This window comes from Eschrichtius robustus, chromosome 19 (genome assembly GCF_028021215.1).
Source record: "Eschrichtius robustus isolate mEscRob2 chromosome 19, mEscRob2.pri, whole genome shotgun sequence".
In the NCBI taxonomy this organism is placed as follows: Eukaryota; Metazoa; Chordata; class Mammalia; order Artiodactyla; family Eschrichtiidae; genus Eschrichtius; species Eschrichtius robustus.
Window position 1 is genome coordinate 57701859 of NC_090842.1, and position 20577 is coordinate 57722435.

Consider the following 20577-nt stretch of genomic DNA (forward strand, 5'->3'; position numbering starts at 1 on the left):
ACCGCAAAACCCTGAGCACCCCGCATGGCCCTGACATATCCAGGACCCTCTAAAACCACAGGATCCCTCAGACCGTTGAGGAGCCCACCTGCCCCCTTCACCCATGCTCCACGGAACCACTATTAGCCCATGAGGCCTGAATTAGCAAAAGGTGCCCTTTCCTCCTTTGCTTTGTGTGTGGAACGCAGGCTGAAGCAGCACCCCTACCCCGGCCAGGTGTCCGTGGGCAGTGAATAATGACACGTCCCCACTCGCAAAGAATTCTAATTCCTCCCAGGCTCCTGAGCACCCACACTCCCCCCCACGTGCTCTTCAACACCCAGAGCCCTCTGCCAAACCCTTATAATGAGCTTCTCCAAACTCTCCAGGCTCCTGTGAGATGTTCTCGGAATCCTTCAGGGTGGCGCTTATCAAACTTTGCCATCCCATGGAACACACAGGGGAGAGCACTTTGGGGGTAAAGAGAAGATGTTGCTTGGGTCAAGGAGGGGAGAGCCTGGGGCTTCAGACTCTCCAGGTCCTCCTTGGGTGCTCCAAGAGCTGAGGGCAGGAAGAATAGCTAACATTTCTATACAATTTACTAGAAGGTATGGTTTTAAGTGTTCTGCGTGCATTAAGTCATTTGGTCCTCACTACAGCCATATGAAGTGGGTGGGCACCCTTATTATTCCCGTAGGCAGGTGATGCGCAACTGAGGTCCACGTCAAGGGAAAATCATTTGCCAAAGGCTGCATAGCTGGTGTGTTAGTTATCTATATCCCCAAAATCCAGTAGCTTAAAACAACAGGTATTTATTACCGCGCATGGTTTCTGAAGGTCAGGAGTCTGGGAACAGCTCAGCAGGGTAATTCTGGATCAGGGTTTCTAATGAGGTTACAGTCAAGATGTCAGCTGGGGCTGAAGCCATCTGAAGTTTGAGACTGGAAGATCTCTTGCAAGGTGGCTCACTCACATGGCTGTGGCAGAAGGCCTCAGTCCCTTGCCACGTGGACCCCTCTATAGCGCTGCTTGAGTTTCCTCATGACATGGTGGCTGGCCTCCCCCAGATGAGCATTCCAAGAGAAAGAACAAGGAGGAATCCACAATACCTTTTCAACCTAGTCTCAGAATCACACACACTATCATTGCTGCCGAGTCAGAATCCAGTGACTAAATCCCGCCCACACTCAAGGGGAGGGAAGGTAGCCTCCATCTTTTCAAGGGAGGAATGTCAAAGAATTTGAGTACATATTTAATTTTATTTATTTATTTATTTATTTATTTATTTATTTATTTATTTATGGCCACACCGTGTGGCATGCGGGATCTTAGTTCCCAGACGAGGGGCCGAACCCGTGCCCCCTGCAGTGAGAGCACAGAGTCTTAACCACTGGACCGCCAGGGAAGTCCCTGAGTACATATTTTAAACCAATACAGCTTGCAAAGCTTTGATGCTAGAGTCTGTTCTGGGGAACCACACTGGGAAGCTTTACTCTAGCAAACCCTCACTAGAACATCACCCCCTACCCAGAGAGATTTCCCAAGACTTTTTCCAGTTCCTGAGTGTGTCTGTCCCAGGACCCACCTCAGAAACTCTTGAGAATTCCCAAGTCCCCATAGATGGCCCCCGAACTGCTACAGTTTCCTCCACTCCCTTGTAATACCCTCAGTCCTCTGAGTGTCCTAAAATACCCCCAAACTCCCAGAATGCTCCCCTGTTCAGTCTCCCACTCCTCATTTTGCTACCCTAGGTATGCCCTGATGTCCCAGTGCTGGGAGCTAAACCCCCGAGACCGGCCGAGTTTTGCAGAGCTTCGGGAAGATCTGGAGAATACGCTGAAGGCCCTGCCCCCTGCCCAGGAGCCAGACGAAATCCTCTATGTCAACATGGATGAGGGTGGGGGTCATCCTGAACCACTTGGAGCTGCTGGAGGAGCTGACCCCCTAACTCAGCCTGACCCTAAGGATTCCTGCAGCTGCCTCACCGCCGCTGAGGTCCATCCTGCTGGACGCTATGTCCTCTGCCCTTCTACAGCTCCTGGCCCCGCCCTGCCTGCTGACAGGAGCTCCCCAGCACCCCCAGGGCAGGAGGATGGCGCCTGAGACAACCCTCCACCTGGGACTCCCTCTCAGGACCCAAGCTAGGCACTGCCACTGGGGGAAACCCCCCCCCCCTCACTTTCCCACTCCAGGATTTACCCCCAACCTTAGCCCTCTCCTCCTACCCATTCCACTTCCATCCCAGACAGATCCTCTCCCTTTTCCACACCTTAGTGTCCCCATGTGTAAAAGGAAGGGATTGGACTGCAATCCCTAAGGGTCCTCCCAGGTCTAACATTCCAAGATTCTAGATTCTAAGGTTTAAAGAGTCTAGATTCAGAGGTTCTAAGTTTCAAAGATGAGTCCGATTCTAAGGACCTGAAATTCCAAAAGTTTCTAATTCTAAAGTGCTAAGGTTCTAGACATGGAAGTTCTAAGGCCTATATTCTAAGGCTGTGAGATTCTATGGCTCTAGACTTTTCTGGTTCTAAGATTCTTGATAAAGCCCACAAGATTTTAGGTTCTAAAGCCCTAAGATTCTAATTCTAGGATCTAAGGCTCTATGATTCTAGATTTTATTTTTCTAGGGTTCTGAATCCCTAGAGTGTAAGATTCTACAATTGTAAAAATTCTACAATTCTAGACATGGAGGTTCTAAGGTCTGATGTTCTAAAATTTGATGTTCTGAGCCTCATAGAGTATAATTTCTCTGGCTGTAAAACTCTAGATCATAAAGCTTCAAGATTTGATCTTCTCAAGTTCTAAGATTCTAATGCTGGTCAGTTATAGGTTCTAAGGCTTTATGGTCCTCGAAACTTTTGTTATGAGATTCTGGATCCTAAAGATCTAAAATGCTAGAATCTGCAATTAGAAAGTTCTAAGAGTTTAAAGATGGAGGTTCTAAGGTCTAATGTTCTAAGATGCAATGTTCCAAGACCTAGTCTAAGAACCTAGATTCTCTATGTCTAAGATTCCGGATCATATGCTTCAAGATTCTAGATTATTAAACTCTAAGATTCTAATGTTGTTCTGTTCTGTGTTCCAAGGCACTCTAGATCCTATTGGTCCAAGATTCTGGATCCTCAGCATCTATGGTATAAGACTCTACAGTTGGTGGTGGCTAACCAGATGCCAAAGTTTTAATCATTTTTAATTTTGGACACCTTTAAGTTCTATGCTGCATTCTGTCTTTCTAGGATTTTAGTTAAGGGGCCAAGAATTCACAGTTCTAAGTCTTAAGATTCTAGGCACTATAGTTCTAAGATTCACATGTTGTAAGATTCTAAAAGTCTACAGGTCTAGAATTCTAAGATACAATTCCAGGGTTTTAAACTTATAGTTTTATCCTTTGTGGGATAGTTTTATCCTTCCCTTCTTAGCCACCTCTGCTTCCTCTTCCCCTCATGTGGGGTGTGCACCCTCAAGCCTGTGCAATGCATTAAGGATGCCTCCTTTCCCCAAAGGACAAACTCCCTCCTCTGGGGCCATGCTGCCCCCCTGAGCCAGTCCCTTATGCCCCCTGAACAGAGTGTGGACTCTGAAACCTCCAGAGGGGCTCAGATCACATAAAACTTTGTAACCATGCTTCTGTCTCCTCTTGTCTCCACTTAGCTGTCATATGGCCCCTCTCCCTGGCAACTCAGCTTCCCCAGTAAAAAGGAGGGTTTGGTGGGGTCTTGGAGTTCTCCCCTCACTAAAGAGGGTAGAAATGGACATATACATAGACAAAAAGACAGGCAAACAAAAGCAGACTCACTGAAACCCCTAGTGAGGAATAGGCACATAGATATTCACAGGGTCACACAGAGACCCTACGCCTCTCCAAAGTAACAGACCCATGAATTAATGGACATACTCAAGCACACCTGGTCACAAATACAGAGACACAAATTCAGACACAGAGAAACACAAAATTACACAGATACAAACATCTTTACAAACATGCACAGCCAGGCAGTCACCAGGAATAGGAAGAAACTAGAGTAACAGATACATACACAAATACTCAGAAATATAGAGTACGTAGAGGACACTCACACACCCAAACGTTCAGATTCACATAGAAACACAGGCACAGAGCACCTCCGATCATCACGAGCCCGCAAAGGGACTCCTGCCAAGACAAGCCCACTGTGTTTTGCAAACATCGCAGGCACAAGTTCCTGGGTGTGTCCAGCAGCAGATGGAGGAATCCTTGGCAGCGCCCGGACGCCCCCAGGTGGTGGCTCCTGCGAACCGAGAACGGTTCAATCCGGGCCACAAACTTTTTTAGAACAAATCATTGTGGAAAGCTGGGAGGAGAGAGGAAGTCGGACGTGGGCGAGGGGCGGGGTGTCTGGACTGGAACCTACGGGCCCACGTGAGTGTCTGTCCCGCTTCTGAGTGGGTGCTGTGTGTCTATGTTGCCGTGGTGTAAGCTTGTAGTGTAACTGTCCTGTGTGTCTTTATCATTTGAAGCCGCCTGCCTGTGGCGACCTTAGTGGGCTCATCTACACCGAAGTTTGGTGTATTATCCCCTGAACTGATGCTTCTGATCCCACACACGCCATTTGTTTATCTGTGTTGTGTGTGCGCCTTTGTCTAAGTAGAGGTTTTGTGTGGCTTTTGTGGGCTTTAGGTACGGCTCAGTGGGCAGCGGGCGTTTGCATTGTGTATCTCGGTAGTGTACCTTACAGAAGCTTTGTGTCTTTTGAGTTAGAGGCGACAGGTGGTGCAGTGTTAGACATTGTGAAACTCTGTGGAGTTTAGTAGAGTGAGGCTTAACTACGGACCTGTGTGTTTGAGCTTGTCAATATAGACACCGAACAGGCGGATCTACTGAACAGCAGTTTAGAGGATGTGGGGTAGAGACCCCTGCAACTGTGGAGGTCTTTCCGGAGGGGAAGGCTCTATGATCGCGTGCAGAGTGCCCTATTCCACGTATGATACCAACCATAGAGGAAGACGGTAGCGCAGCTATAAAGAGGCGCCCCGTGAGATGTACTATCAAAGGGGAGAGAGTGCGATTCCCTTTACAACTTTTCTCCCGCTGTTAGTCTAGCCTCTATTTTCAAACCTTCAGGATTCTCTTAAGTCAAAGGGTTGCTTTTCATAAAGGCAACTGACTTTCTTCCAGATTAAGAATAATTTATCTACTTAATCTCGATTTCGTATACTTCCCTCTACAGCAATATTCGTAAGGCCGACCGTAACCAGAACGGCCAATCTGGGTAGGTTTTCCTAAAACGATGCAACTGTACTAGCTTTAGTGAGATAAGACAGTAACTGAGATTGGTGGACAGACTGTTTTGAAACCGCCCTAACGGCAAGGGGCAGGTCCTTAGTGAATTCATCTCTTTCCGGTTTCCTACAGGCAATCGTGAAAGGGGGGCGGGGGTGTCTGCCGACCCTCCATTTGATTGGTTTCTAGTGGTTTTACCCGCTTGTACTCCTCTAGGGGCGGGAGATTTAGACCAATCAAGATATGTGTTACAGAGACACTAGTTTGATGAAAGGACCGCACAGGAAAGGCCGTGGGTGGGGGGAGAAACTCTCATTCTGAGCTCTCATCACTGATTGGTCCAAATCTTTACTCCCTTTCCCTCATTTGACCCTACGTGAGCGGGCGCGCGGGCACTACCCAATCACCGCGCGCTCCTCCTCCCTCCTTTTCCCGCCCTCCCGCTTCGGCCCCGGCACCGACGTAGGCCAACGCTTCCTCCCCGGCAGCTCCTAAGCCCTTTCTTTGACGTTCTTTTGAAAGACGCGCTCTGATTGGCTGAGCCCCGGGGTTCGCGCCCGTTGCCCCCATGCGATGGCCAATTGGCACCCGTGTTGCATCGCACGGGGCCACGGAGGAGGGGGGAGGCGGTGGCGGCGGCCATTTTGAGCCGCCGCCGCCGCCATTGGAGTGGGGGGCCCCCCCCTTTCCCCCTTCGCCTCCTGACAGGAAAGGTTTAAGGGGGACTGAGCCCTGGGAGGCCGGGCCGGGCTCGGGGGCCGCCCCGGGGGCCCGGGCCATGGATGTGCGCCGTCTGAAGGTGAACGAACTTCGCGAGGAGCTGCAGCGCCGCGGCCTGGACACTCGCGGCCTCAAGGCCGAGCTTGCTGAGCGGCTGCAGGCGGCGCTGGAGGCCGAGGAGCCCGACGACGAGCGGGAGCTCGAGGCCGACGACGAACCGGGGCGACCTGGGCACAACAACGAGGAGGTCGAGACCGAGGGGGGCTCCGAGCTGGAGGGGACCGCGCAGCCACCGCCGCCCGGGCTGCAGCCGCACCCGGAGCCCGGCGGCTACTCGGGGCCGGACGGACATTGTGAGAGTGCGCGGGGCGGGGGCCGGGGAGCCCGGAGTCCGGGCCGAGGAAGGGCTGTGGGACGCGGGATTCCGGCGCCTGAGGTCGGGGAGACGATCTGAGGATCGGGGGATCGCGCCATCCGCGGCTGAAAAGGATCTGGGGACAAGGCCCTTGGGACGACCAGGGGGTGGATCCTGGCGTTCGGTGCAGGGGAGATACTGGAGTGGGGGCTCTCGGTTTCGGAGATGAGGAAGGTCCGGGGGTGTAGAGGATTCCGGAGCCTAGGGCTCGGAAACCGGAAGCCGTGGTTTCTGGAGCCGGAGACAGTCGGAAGAACAGGAGGTTTTCTATCGGGGGACCGAGGAGGATCTTGGAAATGGTGATCTTAGGGTTTGCAGCTGGGTAGGCTTGGGAGCCATGCTAGCCCAGTCTATGGGCTGGGCGTTGGGAGCCGTGTTTTCAGGGCTGGGAGAGTTTTGAGGATGGAGGATCCTGGAGTTTGCTGCTGGATGTGGTACCGAGAATTCTTACGGGTTGGTTAAAATGGAGTGCTGGTGTCTGGCCGGGGAGGGTCTGATGGACTGTGTGTTCTGGTGTTTGACTGGGGAGCACTTAGGGGATGTGGGAGACCACCACGTGATTGTACTAGGGGGGACTCCCATCTGACTGAGGATGGCCTGGGGGACTCAGATCCGGGGCTGAAAGGCCAACCTTGAGGCAGGGGCAACCTGGGCATTTGGTGCTGGCAATCTGGGGACCTTCTGGTTGACTTGTAGAGGAGGTATATGGAACCTTGGTGTCCAGAAGCTGGTGGGGGAGAGAAGGATGCTTCACTGGGTGAGAGACCTGGAGGTCTAGAACTGGGAAGGCTCTGAGAACAGATAACGCAGTGGCTACTGCTGAATGGTCTTAGATTAACAGTATGGGATGTTTGGAGAACAAGGGTAGCTGGCGGGGGTGGGGCGGGGGCGGTAGATAACAAGTAGATACTCGATGGAGTATCTAGGGGATAGAGGATCCTTGTGTCTAGCACAGGAGTGTGTAGCTGGTCTGTCAAATATAGGGGAGGGGAGAGTGTGTAGGATGTGGAGGGTGAAAGAAAACCTGTTGACTTGGCTGGGGACCTCAGGGTGGAGTAGGGGGAAGTGTTTCTGGGGCTGAGCATCTCCACAAGAGGGCTCCTTGGTCCCCAGAAGCAGTTGTTTTTGTGCCCAGGGATTGGCGGGGCCTCAAGGGGTAGCTGAGAACCTGTGCATCAGCCAGAAGGTGTGACTCTGAAGGAGAGGGGATGGAGTAGATCTGTTACTTTCTGAAGGGAGGCGACCCCGGTATGGGAAGAACTAAATCTGGAGTTAGAAAAGGGTGGCTTTCTAGCAGGACAGGGATCGGAGAGGTTGAAGAGTAAGTAGAAAGGACTTTGGCATTCAGAGTTTGTGTTGTTTCTCTGAAAAGAGGGTATCCTCAGCCATAGGGCTAAGGAAATGGGGAGAGCAAGGGGGTCAGAGAAGAGACTGGATTTGGGGTTGGCATTGGGTATTTACTTGTTGAAGAGAGATGGAATCTCCTGGAGCAGGGCAATCTGAGGGTAGGTTTGGGGTGGAGAGCGATTGTCTAGGACTCAGATGCTGGGAAAAGTACTTCCCATTGCAGAGACCTGTGAAGGAAGGAAGGAGTGGCCCAGTGTGCCTGCCTAGGGCAGGCGAGACCCTGGCAGGAATGCCTAGGAAGAAGGGCCAATGGCTGGAGGCGGCTCCAAAGAAAAGTGATGTGCTTTAGAGCATAGGCTCTAGACTCAGATTTTGTCTTGGGCAAGTCGCTTCACCTCTGTGAGCCCTGGTTCCGTTGTGTGTAAAATTGGGATAATAATAGTGTCCCCACCCCCCAGGGTTGTTATGAATGAGATTATGTTCATAAGGGGCTTAGCACTGGACCTGTCTGTTATTAGGAAGTGGATGTTTTAGAGAGTGGAGAAGGGCCCCAGAACCCTAGCTTCTCTGAGCACGGCTTCCTCCGTGAGCACAGGAGATTCTCAGAAAGAGAGGTGTGAGGCTTCCGTGGCGAGAAGAACACTGTGCTTGGAGCCTGGAAGAAAGAAAATGGTTTGAAAGGGTCCCCTGTGTTCTAATTAAGGAGTTATTCTGTGTCTTCCTTTCTCCCCTACTCCTTACAACAAAATCCTTTGGGTCCCTTTTTATGCCCCCCTCCAACCGTTCCTTCAACCCTGGTAAACAGACCTGTAGCAGACCACGTGATCTGTGACTTTCCTCCCTTTGGCCGCACCTGGTTTGTGCCCAGATATATTTGTCCTCTGAGAAAGAATCCAATCAGTTAGCAAGCAGCAGAATAGTCTGCCCTTCCCTGTGGTGCTGCCTCACTAGTCCTGGCACAGCCACTAGTAGGGCTCTGGAGGCACCTAGCAAAGCTTGCCCCTGGGGTGGAGAACCTGCTTACTACTAACCCTAGGTTTCCAGAGTTCTCTCTGGGTTTGCCTACAAGGTTCTTGAGGGAGTTTCAGGTTTTAGTCCCACCTCTGAGCTCTCACACGTGTCATCCCAAGCCCAGGAATGTTTTCTCCATTCTCGTCACTGAATTATCATCACCTATGTATCCTTTGAGTAAAGGCTTATCTCTTACTTTCTGGGTCCCTGATCTTAGCCCCTGGTACTTCTTCATAGCCCTTAACCCAATCATAATTTTTGTGCTTACGTATTTGTTTAACGTGTGTCTGTCTTACTAAACTGAAGCTTTTAGTGAGGCAAGCTTATTCTCAGCTGTATCCCAGCATCTGGTATGTAGTATGTACTGCATAAATAGTTGATGTTATTATTCTTTTTCCTTTCTTTCTTTCTTTCTTTCTTTCTTGTTTTTTTGGCCATGCCGCATAGTTTGCGGGATCTTAATTCCCCAACCAGGGATTGAACCCTGGCCCTGGCAGTGAAAGTGCTGAGTCCTAACCACTGGACCTCCAGGGAATTCCCTGATATTGTTATTCTTGCCACCCTTCAGTTGAGTTCTTCCTGGACCCACAAGACACCTTCCTGAAACCCTTCCCACCTAACTCCAAATATTTTAGGATTTATCCCTAATGAGTCTGAAGGCCACTATTATCATGACTCCTGTTTTCTTAACAGTTCCTTTCCTTCCTCCCCCATTTCCTCTTCAACTGAGATGGTTACCCCTGATCTTTACAGCTGTTGCAGGGTGGAAGAGATTCTTAAAGAGGGTTGGCTATGCAGGTGGGAATAGTGAATTGGGTCGGACAGAGGACTGGTTTGTGCTCTGAACAGTTTTTAAGGTTGTACCCTAAAGGTAACTCTCCAAGCATTATACCACATCAGAGGACAGCTAGGCTGGTAATTTTTAAACTGTGCTCCATGGAATCCCAGGTGTCCGTGGAGTTACCCCCCACCCTAGTGGGGGCTTAGAGGGCGAGGTCAAGCTGGACCCCTTCTCTGACTCTCCCATCTCCTTGCTTCAACCAGAGCGGTTCTGCTTCATTTGGTTTTGTATGTTGGGATTCTGTAGAACCCAATCACAGATAGATCTCCAACCTTTTGAAGGGCAAGAGAGCATGTCCTCAGGCAGCTGGGGCCCCTGATTGCCCAGGTGGGTTTCCATCTGAGGTTGTTATCACACCTTTTAGCCTCTGGCAGACTAATTGTCCCCAGTGGGGATGGTGTCGTTTTGCATTAAAAAGCTACCTCTAGTCCCAAGAAACACCCTTCTAACTGGCCATTTTTTGTTTTAAGATGTCATGGACAATATTACCATGCAGAACCAATTCTATGAGACGCAGGTCATCAAGAAAGAGAACGAGTCAGGCTACGAGAGGAGAACGCTGGAAATGGATCAGCAGCAGCAGGCCTATCGCCCAGGTGGGAAAACGCACGTGATCTGTCTCTCTTGAAGGAAATGGAATCTATGTGTGGTGGCCCTTACCTTCTGCCTAGTGCCTATCTTCCCAGAGACTTTGCATCTTTCTCTTGGGCATTCCACTTGGGCTTTGTCACTCTGGCAAGGTCTTTTTGAAGGAAAGAACTTAGTCCCACTCCCAAGTGTTAGGAGAGGGGAGTCTTCAAGGTATGTTTTCAGATGTTAGTACCAACAGCCTAGAGAGTTGAGACCTGGAGGCCAATATTTGAGTCTTAGAATCTTAGAATGTGGAAGCCAGAAAGGACCTTCTAAATCTAGTCCAGTGTTTCCCACGTTCTGAAGAGTATCATTCCAGGAGATGTTATTAGGGACTTCTCAGAAAAAGTTTCCTTGGACAAACGCATCTGAAAAATGCAGCGTATTCTATACCACCTCTGGGAGAGTCACTGTGCTCATTAGAGCATTAAAGATGCTGAGAAGTCCTGGATTGGGAAAAACTCTGTGTCACATTGTTTAAACCCAGTATTTCCCAAGCATGTAAATGTGTCTTTGTAGAACAAAGTTCCCTGTAGTGCCAGTTTGGGAAATACAATTGTAATGTAGCTGTCTCCCCATTTTACAGATGGGGGAGGTGGCAGGGCCGGGGTTGGAACCAGGAAACTGGCTTCTGGGCCACTGCTCTTGGTCAGTAAGCAGCACTCCTCACCAGTAGTGTCCTAGTATTGGGGAAGCAGGGTCCTACCGCTGAGTAATGACAGAGCCAGGACTGGCTCCCAGTCTTGTGCTCCTTTCACTGTACTGTGGCCCTAGTGCCTTTTCTTAGTGAATCTAGCTGTTTCTATCTGATTCCATTCTGGTTCATCCACAAAGTGAAATCCCCCGACATTTCTCGTGGGTGGCTCAGGATTTTAATGAATGTAGGTTAAACCGTAGATTTGTGTCAGGCTCTGTGAGACTTGTGGGATCATTTGGCCCAAGGAGAGTATTTTCCGTGCAGACATTTATGAAGGGCTCCTGTGAGCCCAGCGCTGTGCTGGGAACCATGGAAGTTCTCTTCAGGTGAGTGAGCACCATCTCTGCCCTAGCAAACGAGGAGCCTTCTCTGAGAGATTTGGTCTGCATGCCAAAGCCAGGGAGTGACCCAAGGTGGTCTTGAGCTGAATGCTGAAACGTGTAGATGTGAGTGATCCACAGCATCCATAGATGCTGTGAGAGAGATGAGGCGGGACTGCATCCACGGGTTTCTCTCGGTAGGCACGGATTCTTGGAGTCTGCCTGAGACTGGGATTTTCCTGTGGTCCACAGCATGGTATCCCATCCTGACTTCCTGTTTGTGGTGTGACTTAATGAGACCATCACACCTGTGGGCTGGCTTAACTGCAGACCCTCCCTTCTGGAATGATTCTGGGCTTTGTAATAGAGTGATTAAAGCCGGTAGAGTTAGCTGTGGGACCACAACACTGTTGAATTGACTTTCTCCCCTCCATTGCTAGACTGAAGAAACTTTGTAAGAACTGAAGTGAAGAGATTCTTTGAGAGGAGAAATTAGAGAATGTGGAACTGTGGAATCTTAGAAGTCTTTGGGGCTCCCTCCCACTTGGTGCAGGCCAAGGTAGCTGCCAACTTTCCTGGGGCCTTTGGCAAGGTAGCCAAGGCAGTCATTCACCTTTGGGTAGGCCCTTAGCGAGCTTGTCCTTGTTTAGTGCTGAAGTCCCCGCTTCCTCCCCACGAAGCCTGAGAGTTATCTGACTGACATCTGTTACCCCATCAACTGCTGGTGCTGATGTGCCTGGATGGCCATCCCCAGCCTCCCTTTATTCTAGCCCTGTTATCCAGGACAGCCGTCTTGGCTCCCTCAGCAGGCTTCCGTTGAATTCAGCAAGCTGCCTGTGCCCAGACCTCATCACCATAGTCGGGATCCTGCCAGTATCTCCTGAGGTAAAGGGGACCAGAAAAGTGATAGCTGAGGAGTTTCTGAGTGTCTTGACCATCTGGATTTGTCCTGACAGTAGAAGTGAAGACAGAGATGAAGCAAGAGGCACCCACCAGCTTCCTCCCGCCCGAAGCATCTCAACTCAAACCTGACAGACAGCAGTTCCAGAGTCGCAAGAGGCCTTACGAAGAAAACCGGGGACGGGGGTATTTCGAGCACCGAGAGGATAGGAGGTGGGTCTGTGAGGCAGTAGTCACCCGTTTTCCAGTAGGTCTCTATGTCTGTAGCCTGGTGCCCCCGTCACCTTCGTACTAGCCGGGAGGGGCAGAGCAGAGTTCTCCCTGCCCTCACACTCTCCCCCAGTTCTTCCTGCACTCGCTACCAGATTCAACTTTGCTAAATATTTGGTCCTTCCCTCAGTTCTTCCCTTCCCATTGCTTGCAGGGTAAAGTTCAAACACATGTGAGATGCCAGCATGCCTTTTCAGTCCTTTGCCCCACTGCCCTGCAGTCCAGCACAGTGTTCTGTTCTTAACGGTTGCTTGATATCCCTCAGTTGAAAGAAAGATTTATTTCCTCATCTACTCCGAAACACACCCCTTCCATCCATCTGTTCATTCATTCATTCATTATCAGCACTCATAGTGCTTTCACACGTGCCCACCCTTGGACTAGACCCTGGAGGCACAGGTGATTTGGACAGTGGGTTTTGCGTGAGGGTCAGGAGCTCATGGGTGGGAGTGGCCTCCCCCCTGGTCATTTCCTTTTCCCTTTCCTGACAAGCCTTCTCCCTCCCTTCGCCCCCAGGCCCAGACCTACCCCTTCCTCCTTTCCTCCTTCAGCTCCTGTGTGAAGCCTTTTCCATTCAGGGAAACTAGGAATGATCACTCCTTCTCTATTCATCTGAGCTGGTCATCTGACACATTTCATTTCCTATCTGGTGGAGTTCATTCTCTAATTAGCTTGTGACTGTTTAAGACAGGGCCTGGGTCTCATGGCTGTGACTAAAGTCAGGAGATGGAACCCACCTCTTATGAGTTTCTCCTACTACCCCCCATAGAATAGAGGCCTAGAGCTACTTGCTGATGCAGAGCAGAGGAAGAGCACTTGCTTTCCTCCAGGGGTGACAGGGAAAGCTTCCTAGGATAGACTTAGCATGTGATGATCTCTCTTCGCACCAGGCTCTGTGCTAGCCTTGGACTGGCAGGGTCAGAAGGGCACTCCACCCGAGGGACGCCTGCTGCTGGGGGAGTGCCGGGAGCTAGACGGGCACAGTGTACCTGGTCTGAGCGCGTGGTGGGCTGAGGCCGTCCAGCCCGCCCCAGGCAGCACGCTGGACGTTAGACTCCGCGCTTCCACCCCTTGCCCTTATTCCCATATGTTGGAAACCACCAGTATTTTCACATAGTCCCTTTTAGTATTCTGGTAGGAGTGTCTCTTGTTCATAATTTAGGACACTTTTAAAGAGAAAGAGACTGAAAAAAATGGGTCATTTCAAATCCTTTCAGATGTGGAGTTTTAGGAAGCCTGGAATATGGACAAATTGTAATAAAAGGTTTATCTAAATTCTTACAGATTCCCACTCCTAGCCCAGTACTCTTTGGGCTACCATAGCCTCCCACTGGTAACACAGTTCAGCATGGAGGTAATTCTCAGCGTGTAAAGGGGTGGATCAGAATCTGGGGGTGTGAGAGAAGCGTTCTTCTTGGAAAAGCTTTCTAAATGATTCTGATGGCCCTTGTTAGCAGAGCAGGCCCTCTTCAGTCCCTGACCCTACCCTAGGAGTTAACAGTCATTGCTCTCACTGCAAGGATATAAGGTTCCAGAGTTCTTCTGCTAACCTCTGTGGCAAGAACTTGAAATCCAGGAAGCAGCTTGGAGGCCACTTGTAAATTCAAGCAGAACCTTCAGTTCCCTTCTTCCCTTGTCCGTCCGTTCTCATGTAACTTAATACCTCTATATGACACAGGGGCCGCTCTCCTCAGCCTCCCGCTGAAGAGGATGAAGATGACTTTGACGACACCCTTGTTGCCATCGACACATGTGAGTCTTTGGAGTGCCTGTTTGATACTGCCTTCCAGTCAGTATTGGGAGGCTGCCTTAACCTTCACAGAATTCCTGCCCGGCACCATCCAGAGCCAGTGTTAGTTCAGATGTGAGAAACAGCAGAGCTCTGGAATGAGGGTGCTGGTTTGGAGACAGGAGATCTGCTCTCAGCTCTAACTGTGAGATTCTGGGCAAGTCATTCTACTTCTCTGAGCTTCTCTTCAGGGAGGAATAATCCTGCCCTAGTACCTCAGAGGACTTTGAGTGACACTCATCAGAGAGTGGATACCGGAGCAAGTTGGAAAACCCTAGCACCCTGTAAACACGGAGGGTTGTCATTTAAGCGGGAAGGGAACCTGAGTGCTGCTGAGGAAACTTAACTCTTTGACGGCCGTTTCCCCAGTTTCCATCAGCTGCTCACGTTCCTGGTGAAACCAATGCCGTTTTGTCTTCTCAGGCATTAACCTGGCCTGCCCTGGTCTCCTCCAGTTCAGTTTTCTTTCCTCTGGATAAGTGGCTTTCCCCTTGGCTGTGCATCTAAACACTTGGGGGAATGAATATAGAGGTCCTGTCCCTCCTCAGACCTCCTAAGACGAATTCTAAGTGGTAGAGCCTGTGAATCCGAATTTTTAAACACACCCAGAAGCCCAATCAAGTCTGAGAACTGCACTTTTCAACAGAGCGGAAAGTTAACAGCAGTTCATTCATGTACTTCTTCACGTAGCTCATGTTTATAGACCAGTGGCTACATGCTTTGGAAGCGATGAAGACATCTCGTACGCGGTCCCTTCTATCACAAGATCTCAAAGACAGTATACCCAGAGTAGAGCTAAACATTTTTTAAAGTATTGGGTGGCGGTGGTCCATGAAGCAGCATCTGATCAAATGCCAGTTGTACAGACCATGGCACTCAGCCTTTAGAGAAAGGAGAGAGCCTGCTGGACGAGATGGTCAGAAAAGACTTGAGGGGGGAGAGTCCGAGCAGCAGAGTCCTCGGCCCACACGAGGAGGTGGGAGTCTGTGGTGCACCTGACAGTGGTCCTGGGTGGTGGGTGTGGATCAGGGTCAGATGTTTGTGCAGCTGTTGGCAGCAGGAGTCTGGCTTCCACACTAATAGAGTTAGCATGGGAGATGGTTGAAGTGTATGGCAGTGGGGATTAACCTTTTTAAATTCTAAAATCCCTTGAAACTGGTAAGAATATGGACCCTCTCCCCTAGCAAGTGTACATCCCCATTAGAAGTATGTGTGTATTATATCCAGGGGCACCCCCCCTGACAGCCATCCTGGGACCTCAGCCAGGTGAAGAACCCTCGTTCCTATGTGGAGTGGCTGCTTTCATCCTGTGCAGGCCAGTTTGCAGTAGTCCAGGGCCTTTGTGCTAAAAGGGAGACTGGTTAGGGGATGCGGCTGGCTTCTCATGAACCTGCCCCCACAGTGTGTCAGTTTGTGTACTCCTGGTTAACACTCTTGGGGAACTTACCTCTGCCTGTGCCTGTCCCTCTCGGGACCATTAAAACATCAGCCAAATACAGGCTTTTTCCTCCACAGATAACTGCGACCTCCACTTCAAGGTGGCCCGAGACCGGAGTAGTGGCTACCCACTTACAATTGAAGGTTTTGCATACCTGTGGTCAGGAGCCCGTGCCAGCTATGGGGTCAGAAGGGGCCGTGTGTGCTTTGAGATGAAGGTGAGTGGGAGCAACCGGACGGGATAGGGACAGAAAATAGGTCCATCCTTTGGAATAGCCTGTCACCAACCACCTTGGTCAGAGCCATGATTGCAAAAGAGATTTGATTGAGCATGGACTGTGTCCCAGCAAAAAGAAAAAAAAAGTAAAATGAACTCAGAACTATGTCATTGCTAAATAATATATGGGGAAAGCAGGCCGACCATACATTGCTTCATCAAACAGATTTTTCCTTGATGGGGTTTGACCCAGGAATTGTATAGCCAACCACTCTAGGGATGACGTATTTGTAGACCTGGGAAAAGGAGTTGTTTGGAAGAACAGTGAGCTAGAAAGAGTTGCTCATCACCAATTAAAGGGAGGCCAGGGAAGAGCAGGAAAAAGAAAGGTTCTGCCATCAGGTCATCCTTTACCATCATCTCTCCACAGTTCCACGTCCGGTTATGTTTATGAAAATAATATGTGCTCGTGTTTAATAAAGTTCAGAAGGCACAAAAGAGTATAGGGTAAAAACCGGAGGTATACTCACTTCCTCCCAATCCCCATCCTACCCTCCAGAGATACCTTATGTGTTAACAATTTCTTGTGTATCCTTTGCACATCCAAACTTATTTATGATAGGTGATACTTACAGAACACATTGCATGTGCTAGATACAGTGCCAAGTTCTTTTCATGGATATCTCCATTAATCCTCACAGTATCATCATGAAATACGTACTGTTGTCCCCCATTTTTCAGAGGTGGAAGCTAAGACCAAGGGTTATCGTATTTGCTTGGCTAAGACGTTGATTCTAAGTTGCACATTGTTTTGTGCTACTCGTAGAGAAACACTCCCAATTATACTGACAGAGGGCTTTCACACATCAATTGTAAGATATATCCTGACTTTGGAGATGTTAAAATGTGAAAAATGTGTGTGCAAAAGTCAGTGACATAGGGTAACTTTCCGAAAGCCACAATCTAATGCAGATAGATATTGGTTATTAGACAGTCTAACCTCTGATTTAATTAAAGGTTAAGTCAGAAGGTACCTTTTTTTTTTCTTTTTAGTTTTTATTTATTTTTGGCTGCATTGGGTCTTCATTGCTGCACTCAGGCTTTCTCTAGTTGCGGCGAGCAGGGGCTACTCTTAGTTGCGGTGCGTGGGCTTCTCATTGCGGTGGCTTCCCTTGTTGCAGAGCAGGGGCTCTAGGCACGTGGGCTTCAGTAGTTGTGGCACGTGGGCTCAGTAGTTGTAGCTCGCAGGCTCTAGAGCGCAGGCCCAGTAGTTGTGGCGCACGGGCTTAGTTGCTCCACGACATGTGAGACCTTCCCGGACCAGGGATCGAACCTGTGTCCCCTGCATTGGCAGGCAGATTTTTAACCACTGCGCCACCAGCGAAGTCCCCAGAAGGTACCTTTTATTCTTTCTGCTGCTTTTACTTAATACTGTATCTTGGACATTTTTCCATACCCCAGTGTATCAGCCCTGCCTCATTCTTTTTAACCGCTGCATCATATTCTGTGTCAGGGATGTGCCATAATGTGACCAGTGCCTTACAGGTGGTTTCTACTTCCTTTCTCCCTCCCTCCCTTCCTTCCTTTTCAACATAAACACTGCCTCACTGAATATTTTTGTGTGTATGTATCTATAGGATAAACGGAAGTTGAATTGCTTGGTTATAGAGCATGTGCATTTGTAGTTAATAAAGACTGCTAACTTGCACTCCAAAGACGTTGTACCAATTTATGTTTCTACACCAAATGTTATGGGAGTCCCTGTTTCCCCTGCAGCAAGTGTTAAAACTAAAAAATAACTTTCTGAAATTCCCTTCTCTGTGGCCCTGAACTCTCCTAAGCCCTTTAGAGGCCCTGGTTTCAGTACAACAGGCCCTTCAGAGCAGTGTGGATACCTTTTCCCCAGCAACAAAAGCCATTCTTGTTTTGTTTTTTCTTTAACATCTGCGCACTTCCCTCCTGTATTGCCTCGTAACCCGTCAGCCTCCAGAGAATCACTTCTGAGCCCTCTCGTTCTCTGTTCCCAGATCAATGAGGAAATCTCTGTGAAGCACCTTCCATCTACAGAGCCCGACCCACACGTTGTCCGTATTGGTTGGTCCCTGGACTCCTGCAGCACTCAGCTAGGTAAGAGGAGGTCAGCCAAACAATCCAGAGTAGAGCAGGTGCCTCTGTCCCTGGATTCTCAAGCTTCCTAAGTTTCTCTTTCCCACATTGGACCCAGAACAGAACTACCCTGGGATGGAACAGACAACAAGGATTAGGCTTGTGCTGCTGCCCATCTTCAGACATACAGGATTCAGTTGGAAGGACCACAGTGATATAACAACTTTTCTACAAAAATTTATCCTGCATCTTTAAGAAGAGGGTCCAAAGTTCTCTTTAGAAAACTGTTCCCTTTCTTTAAAAAAAAAAAAAAAAAGACCAGTTGTCTCCTGTTCTCAAACCAAGCTGAAAGTAATAAGTTCCTCAAGTCCCATTAAATCCTATCTGGAATTTTCTGTCCAGAGCTTAACCCAGAGTAAAAGAGAAAGCAGAGACCAGTGGGGCCAGGGCTGGCTGGTGGAGAGAGGCAGGGGCTGCCTTGAGAGGTTTTGAATTTTCACAGAACCCCAGGCCTCAGTGACCTTCTGACCCCAAGTGACTGATTTCAGTGACCAGTGCTGAGACCTTCCTCCTTGGTCATAAAAACATTCTGATTATGAAAATAACGTGTAAAGAAAAAAGTGAAAATGCTGTGTGCTCCTTGTGAAAATTCAGGCCATTACAGAGGAGAAAAATGAAAATCCTTCTAAACCTGTGCGATAACGACCAATGTTAACATTTTCATCTGTAGTCTTCCAGACAGTTCCTTTGTCCTTTGTGTTTCTCAGATGGGGCACATTATACGGACTATTGTAACCTGATTGCTTTTTCCCACTTAATATCCATGGGTGTATTTTTGTAAATAAATATAGCTTTTTTGACCACTGCATAATTTTTCACTTTACAGTTGTATCACTTATTTATCAATGTTTTGTAGGTCATTTAAGTTGATTGCAAATTTTTGCTGTTAAACACTTGAGCTGTCCTTGTGTGTAATTAGTCTGATCTTTAAAAGTAGAAATGCTAGGTTAAAAACAGTGAGCACTTTTCATTTTGATACGTATTAGCAGTTTTTATTTAAGATTCATGTGTCATCTCCTTTTATCTTTCTTTCAGTTTTGAGGAATAAGTGGAAAGTAGTTGATACAGATAAAGATACAAAGCCCAGAACAGTGGAGCAGATGTCCAAGGTTACACAGCTGATTCATACTAGAACTGGGCCTGGAATTCATGCTGTTGGCTCCTGCTTTACTGGCAGGATGCTCCTTGGGTTCCTGGCCTAGGATCTCTCTATAACCCAGATGTCAGCCAGGGCCCTTGGGGTCTCAAGTCATATTGCATCGGCACCCAGTTCTGTAGCCTAAGGCAATCCAGTACCTTTCCTAGGGGTTAGACCTCATGGTCTGCAGAAGCAAAACCCTTTTACTGATTTCTGACCAAAAGTTGACGCCATTAGGAGACTTAACTGAATATTGAATGTCACAGCGAAGGGATGCATCACAGTATACAACCTTCCTCCATCCCAGCTCCTCTCTTCCCTCCTCCCTTTTTTTTTTTTTCCAAATTCTCCCTTTCTGTGCAAAGCAGTTCAGTTCAGCTCCTACTCCCAGACTTAACATCTAAAGCCATCAAGCCCTCAGAAGTTCTGCATAACGAGGGGCTTCCTTTCAACGGAACCTTTCTTACCTTCCCTGCCAAAAGCATCTGATTAGTAAAACTAGTAAAGAAAATGATTTTTTTATTTAAAACTACATGACAGCCATAAAGGCTGTTGTGACCATCGCAGGTTTAACCTGCCTTTGCCTGTTTCTTCCATCAGGCGAAGAGCCTTTCTCCTATGGCTATGGAGGCACTGGGAAGAAGTCCACCAGTAGCCGGTTTGAAAACTACGGAGACAAGTTTGCAGAGAATGATGTGATTGGCTGCTTTGCGGTGAGTGCTGGCAGCCTGTGGGAGTTGGCAGAACCGAATGTTGGTCCTGTCAGGTCAACCTGCAGACTTCTTTTTCAGAATACCTCTGTCCATTGTCTGCCCTGTGTCCAACCACTCTCGCCATACCTCTTTCTCTCTCTTTGATGCACTGGAATGTTTGCAGTCATTTTGTGCGAAATTCTGCCATTCTACCCCTTCAGGTCTTTTGTGCAAAGCCGTCAGGTGGCACCCTGAAGAAGTTTGGGGATGTCAGGTGTGCACAACCTTCCTCCCTTCTTAGATACCAGAGTTACATTTTCTAAACAGACTGAGGAATTTCTTATCTTCCTTTGCTACAGAATAGCCTGTCTGTTCTCAAAGGCAGTGATGTTGGCTCTTGTCCCACTTTAACATCATCTCATCCCAAAACTTCTTCCTTCCTTCACCTCACATTGGTTAAGCCAGGCTTCCAATAGTGCGTTGCCTTTGAGGACGGTGGGGATGGATGCAAAGCAGAACAAGATAGAGGGTGCCTGAACTGCTGCTGAAGTTCAGTCCCCAAGAGCAGTGACCAGCACTCACAGTGCTGTGGAGTGTGGCTGTTGCCTCTGGGGCCAGAATCCCTAGACCCAGACCCAGTCCCTGCTCTTCCATTCACAGCCCTGGACTACCCTCCCTGTATTTCAGTTTCCTCTCGATGAGAATCTTTGCATCTACCCTAGAATTTCATGTGGAGTCATTAAGTTAA

General features: G+C 49.0%; 2 protein-coding genes across 8 annotated transcripts in view; both read left to right on the plus strand.

The window, feature by feature from the left end:
• The window catches only part of AXL (AXL receptor tyrosine kinase), a 30199-nt gene extending 27158 nt beyond the window's left edge, over nucleotides 1-3041 (plus strand). For both annotated transcript variants that reach the window (XM_068529463.1, XM_068529464.1), the window contains one exon: nucleotides 1731-3041. In XM_068529463.1, coding sequence (XP_068385564.1) covers nucleotides 1731-2082 — 352 coding nt within the window. In that variant the 3' untranslated portion in view covers nucleotides 2083-3041. The remainder of the gene's footprint in view (nucleotides 1-1730) is intronic.
• Nucleotides 3042-4325: 1284 nt separating this feature from the next.
• The window catches only part of HNRNPUL1 (heterogeneous nuclear ribonucleoprotein U like 1), a 35358-nt gene continuing 19106 nt past the window's right edge, over nucleotides 4326-20577 (plus strand). The window contains exons 1-7 of one of the 6 annotated variants that reach the window (XM_068529460.1): nucleotides 4326-4378; nucleotides 10044-10169; nucleotides 12177-12333; nucleotides 14069-14142; nucleotides 15695-15834; nucleotides 17861-17960; nucleotides 19738-19850. In XM_068529460.1, coding sequence (XP_068385561.1) covers nucleotides 10049-10169; nucleotides 12177-12333; nucleotides 14069-14142; nucleotides 15695-15834; nucleotides 17861-17960; nucleotides 19738-19850 — 705 coding nt within the window. In that variant the 5' untranslated portion in view covers nucleotides 4326-4378; nucleotides 10044-10048. Of the gene's footprint in view, nucleotides 4379-5849; nucleotides 6313-6808; nucleotides 6828-10043; nucleotides 10170-12176; nucleotides 12334-14068; nucleotides 14143-15694; nucleotides 15835-17860; nucleotides 17961-19737; nucleotides 19851-20577 lie in introns of those variants that run through there. The other 5 variants (XM_068529457.1, XM_068529458.1, XM_068529459.1 and 2 more) reach the window with 5 other exon arrangements.